This window comes from Gymnoscopelus braueri, assembly GCF_963280865.1.
Source record: "Gymnoscopelus braueri genome assembly, chromosome: 10".
Lineage (NCBI taxonomy): Eukaryota > Metazoa > Chordata > Actinopteri > Myctophiformes > Myctophidae > Gymnoscopelus > Gymnoscopelus braueri.
Window position 1 is genome coordinate 35,402,635 of NC_137611.1, and position 5,000 is coordinate 35,407,634.

The window sequence follows — 5,000 nt, forward strand, 5'->3', positions numbered from 1 at the left end:
AGAGAGAGAGGAGAGGAACGGGGGGGGGGTAAGCAAAGGGACGGACCGCATTGAAAACGGAGGGAGAAGAGGTGGAGACACAAAGAAATGTGTGGGCGTGAGAGTTTTGATGATGTACAGTAGACTCCATAATCCGCCCATCTACGGCTAAAATAGCCGCTTGTAGATCTGCGATTTCCGGCGCGCAACACTGCCGTGCGCCAAAGTACAAATCGGGCTTGAAAGAAGAAAGATGGCGGGGGGAGGGGGAACGGGGGGTGTTTGTTTATTGCAGCCTAAAAAAGATGAGATGGTTTGCGTTGGCTCTCGCTTCATAAATGTCACTTTTTTTAACACACCACAGGTTGTTAGAGCTCTGCTCTGCGTGTCCGGCGTACACACACACACACACACACACACACACACACACACACACACACACACACACACACACACACACACACACACACACACACACACGCGCACATGCTTGAATGTGCGTGCATTTGTCCTGTGTCCGTGTTAGAGATGGTGGAGGCAGTAGTTCTAGGGGGTGGTGGGGTGGGGGGGGGGGGGGGTGTGTGACATGTACCATGTACCATGTCGCCAGAGGACAGAAGACAGATGTCACCGCTCTGTGACTTTTATGTGGGCCCTGAGCCGTCTCTTGCCTTTTATGACATGGTCTTGAGGAGGAGCAGTCCACCCTCGAGTGGGTGGAAATGAGAAGCAAACCGTGAAACTGTGTGTGATGAAAATAATTGTCTTTTGTGAAGCTTTTTCGTCGTAATTGCCCTTTGTAGCGAAACGGGCAAAAAAAAACAAATGTTCCCCAGAAGTAGCAGTATGAAGGCAACCACACTAATGAATCTGGTTGCCTCTGGCTTTGATACAAACATGCTGATCTTCCTTTTTTGTGTTTTTTGTTTAGCTTTTAGTATTCTATTGGCTGCACTTTTGGTTAGTAAGTGGTGAGTTAGCACTCCAGCGGAGGGTTTTTGTTTCGTTTTAGGATCACTGTGTCCGTCCGTCCCCATCCGTCTATCCGTCTATCCATCTGTCTGTCCACTTTAATCCTCAAACAAGGTATCTTGAAGATGACCTGTCTAGACCAGTGTTCTAGAACTTGTACATGTCAAGGACCCCCAAATTGATATGTATTTGGCCGCGGACACCCCACCTAAAAATGTTTGGTGCCAGGGACCCCCAGATGAGAAGATTTGTGTAAAAAAAAAAAGGCCCAAAATCTTCATTCAACATTTTTGAAAACATTTTCAAAAATAGCAGATGTACAAGCTTGCATTGCGGCACAAAGTGACGGTCCCATTGGTGTCACTTAGCCCCATCCACTTTGTCCTCATTGGCCAGTAGTAGGTCCCCTAGTGGGGCTTTTTATGGTGGCCTTTCCTTCCTTTATAGATACTCTGTACAGTGTAGAGAGAGTAAACGGGGAGAGAGAGTCGGGGAGTGACATGCAGCAAAGGTCCGGCTGGGAATTGAACCGGGAATTCGCTGCTATTATTCTTATTATTCTTATTATGTGCAAATTATGAAATGAAAAAAAAGTGAATGTTTGGGGGTGGCCGTAGCTGAATGGGTAGAGAGGCTGCCTGGGAAACAGAAGGTTCCAGGTTCGATCCCCGGCAATGTGTGGAGGTGTCCCTGAGCAAGACACGCTGAATTTCCCCCTCAGTATCAAATATATATATATATATATATTGCTGTATATTATTATTATTATGAAATGGTTGAATCAATTATCTGTCTTATTGATGGAAACCTCATATGTCCAAAACTGTTGCTTTTCAGTTAAAATATGGAGATAAGAGGTTTCTGCAACAATATATTACTGTATATTATTATTATTAAATGGTTGAATGAATGAATGATCTGTCTTATGTACTGTAGACTGTTGTTACTCATTCTCTCTCGCTGGTTCTCTCTCTCTCTCTCACCAGACATCCAAGATATCACATCAAAACAGGTCTAGTGGACGCTCACCTCTACTGCCTGCGCAAGTCAGTGGTGGACTTCCTCACAGAGAACAAGTGAGTTACCCCTATGTGTTCTTATTACATAAACCAAAAGACTGCGCAACAACGCACGCACGCACGCACGCACGCACGCACGCACGCACGCACGCACGCACGCACGCACGCACGCACGCACGCACGCACGCACGCACGCACGCACGCACGCACGCACGCACGCACGCACGCACGCACGCACACACACACACACACACACACACACACACACACAATTGAAAATTTACCTATTCAATCTGGGAACGCATCTGTGTCATTTTAGATTTCTTTGGCTATTCAAAAATAGCAGATCTACAAGCTCATAGCGCAGCACCGAGTGCTGCGCTATGAGCTTGTAGATCTGCTTTTTTTTTTTCGTGAAAATGTGTGCAAATCGTTGAATATATATATATTTTTTAAAGCGAATATTTGTAACTCGAATCTTTGCTTCTGGGGGGTCCTTGGAACAACATATTTTGAGATGGGGGGGGGGGGGGTCCGCGGCCAAATACATATCGAATAATGTTTTCAAAATCCTAACCGTATGTTCCTATATCAATGGTGCTCCCAACTTTTCCTTGTACCAAGGACCACCCAAAATGACATGTATTTGGCCGCGGACCCCCATCTCAAAATATGTTGTTCCAGGGACCCCCAGAAGCACAGATCGGAGTTAAAAATGTTCGCTTTAAAACATATATACTGTATATAGGCCTATTCAAAGATTTGCACACATTTTGCACGATTTAAAAAATAAATAGCAGATCTACAAGCTCATAGCGCAGCAAAAATGACACAGATGTGTTCCCGGTGTTAATGGATGAAACCAAAAAACTGCGCGCACACACACACACACACACTTGAAAATTAACACACATTCATTGACGAGTCTGTGAGCTGCACAAGGCTTTGAAGGGTCATTTTAGCAGGGTATTGTAGCGAGGTGTTAATTTGTTTTACTATGTGTCACCAGGCAGGCTGTAAGGCCTTTAGCCCCTTCAGACAGACGCTGACAGGGGGACAACCTCAGGAACTAGCCAGCCTATTATATAAACATCCATGCTGATCACTGTTTAGGCCCTCCATCACTACACAAGGGGCCCTATCTTGCACGCCGCCTTAGCCCTTATGCCTAAGTCTTTAAGGCATTTTTTTTACAATTATGAAAAACATATTATTTTGAAATACTATTTGAAATACTTTAACCCATTAACACCTTTACCGCCGGGCCCGTAGTTCTACGGGCCGTTAAATCCAACGGTTAAGCGCCGAGCCCGTAGTCCTACGGGCTGCGGTCTTTTCGCGCATGCGCGGTCCGGGTGCACTTTCGGATTTTTTTTGATCCACTTCCGTTTCCGGTTTGATGACAGGAAATAGAATTATTTGGGATCCGGTTTCGACGATCACGCCCGCTCCCATTCTACAGACGAAACTGAAACTCAATTCTCTTCCTGTAGTTTTTTCTCCTCGCATTTCACTGTTTAACGTAATCCGCTCTAACTCAAACATGGATGCCCCGTTTGACACGCGATCTTCACTGGGAGATACAGGGAGATCTCGCGGATGTAAACAGACCGTTCACGGCTCAATCTTAAGGATTTTAACAAGATCTATGGCGACATGAAAAAAACAAAAAAACAACAAAAACACCTTGGCACTGGTGAGTACATTATGAGATTAACCTCTGGCGGTGGATGTGTTAAGACCTGAGGTGATTCAAAAAAATGTTTTCAAGATTTTTCAAAAATAGCAGATCTACAAGCTCATAGCGCGGCACTCGGTGCCGCGCTATGAGCTTGTATATCTGCTATTTTTGAATAGCCAAAGAAATCTAAAGTGAAACAGATGCGTTCCAGGCCTTAATGGGTTAAAATGTTTTTCAAAATAGTAAAAAATGCCAAAAGAAAGTTTAGGCATAACGCAAGATAGACGCCTATTTTCACAAAATAACATTAGCAAAAAAAATGCCGATCTACAACCTTACAACAGATCGGCTATTTTTGGTGAAGAGATTCACTGAAGACAGAAAAAAAGTGGTCCAAGTATAGAGCCAACTCAGGTCCAGTTTACCAAGTCTCAAGGGTTTAAGTGGTTAACCACTTAAGCTCTATACTTCTTCAAGCACTTCACGCTCACAACACGGCTTGTGAGCTTGTAGATCAGCAATTTTTTTTGCTATGAAATGAAAATAAAAATGGATATGCAGTTTGACAAAGTTTGACAAATCTTGACTTATTTGCCCAAAATAGGGATGCCAGGGGTCAATGTGGTTAACAGACATGTTTGTATTACATTGTTAAACTGCGATATAATCAAACATAAATATCAAATGCATGTATTTAATGTAGTCTGACCAGAATAGGAACATATACCCCAGAACATATTCCCCCCCATCAGCAAATACAACCCTGTCTGTATTGACAGGTAACGCTAAAACTAAGCCTAAAAATTAAATGTTAAAAAAAAAACAGAAATAGCTCAAAACGCATCGTGCTGCGTTTCAAGCTTGCAGATCTGCTACTTTTGATGCTTTTGTGTGACGCTGTAGTATGAATCAAATAGGGCGTTAATATATACGAAAAAAACACTAAAAGTTCACATATAAAGATAAGAGGTTTCTGCCCGACAACAACGATTATTTTGTATTATGTGAGATTCACTTCCTTGGCCTACTGGCTACAACAAATGTGGTGCTAATGGGTCCAGTGATTTGCAAGATTAGCCGCAGTCACACAGACGACAGACCCACAGACAGACAGACAGACACTCTTCTAGACGGCTCGTCCCGTAGGACAGTGGTTCTCAAACTGTTTCATGTCAAGGACCCCCAAAATGATATGTCTGTGGTGGCGGACCACAAAATATTTTATTCCAGGGACCCCCAGAAGCAAAGAATTGAGTTACAAATGTTTTTGCGCAAGTTTTCAAAAATTGCATAGCGCTTGTATATCTGCTATTTTTGAATAGCCAAAGTATAAAAGGTTTTGTGATGCT

The 5,000-nt window shown here is 43.5% G+C and overlaps 1 protein-coding gene across 2 annotated transcripts in view; it reads left to right on the forward strand.

Annotated features, from left to right (window-relative positions):
* eif2b3 (eukaryotic translation initiation factor 2B, subunit 3 gamma) overlaps nucleotides 1-5,000 on the forward strand; it is a 69,746-nt gene that overhangs the window by 43,131 nt on the left and 21,615 nt on the right. For both annotated transcript variants that reach the window (XM_080439489.1, XM_080439490.1), the window contains exon 6: nucleotides 1,938-2,027. In XM_080439489.1, coding sequence (XP_080295615.1) covers nucleotides 1,938-2,027 — 90 coding nt within the window. The remainder of the gene's footprint in view (nucleotides 1-1,937; nucleotides 2,028-5,000) is intronic.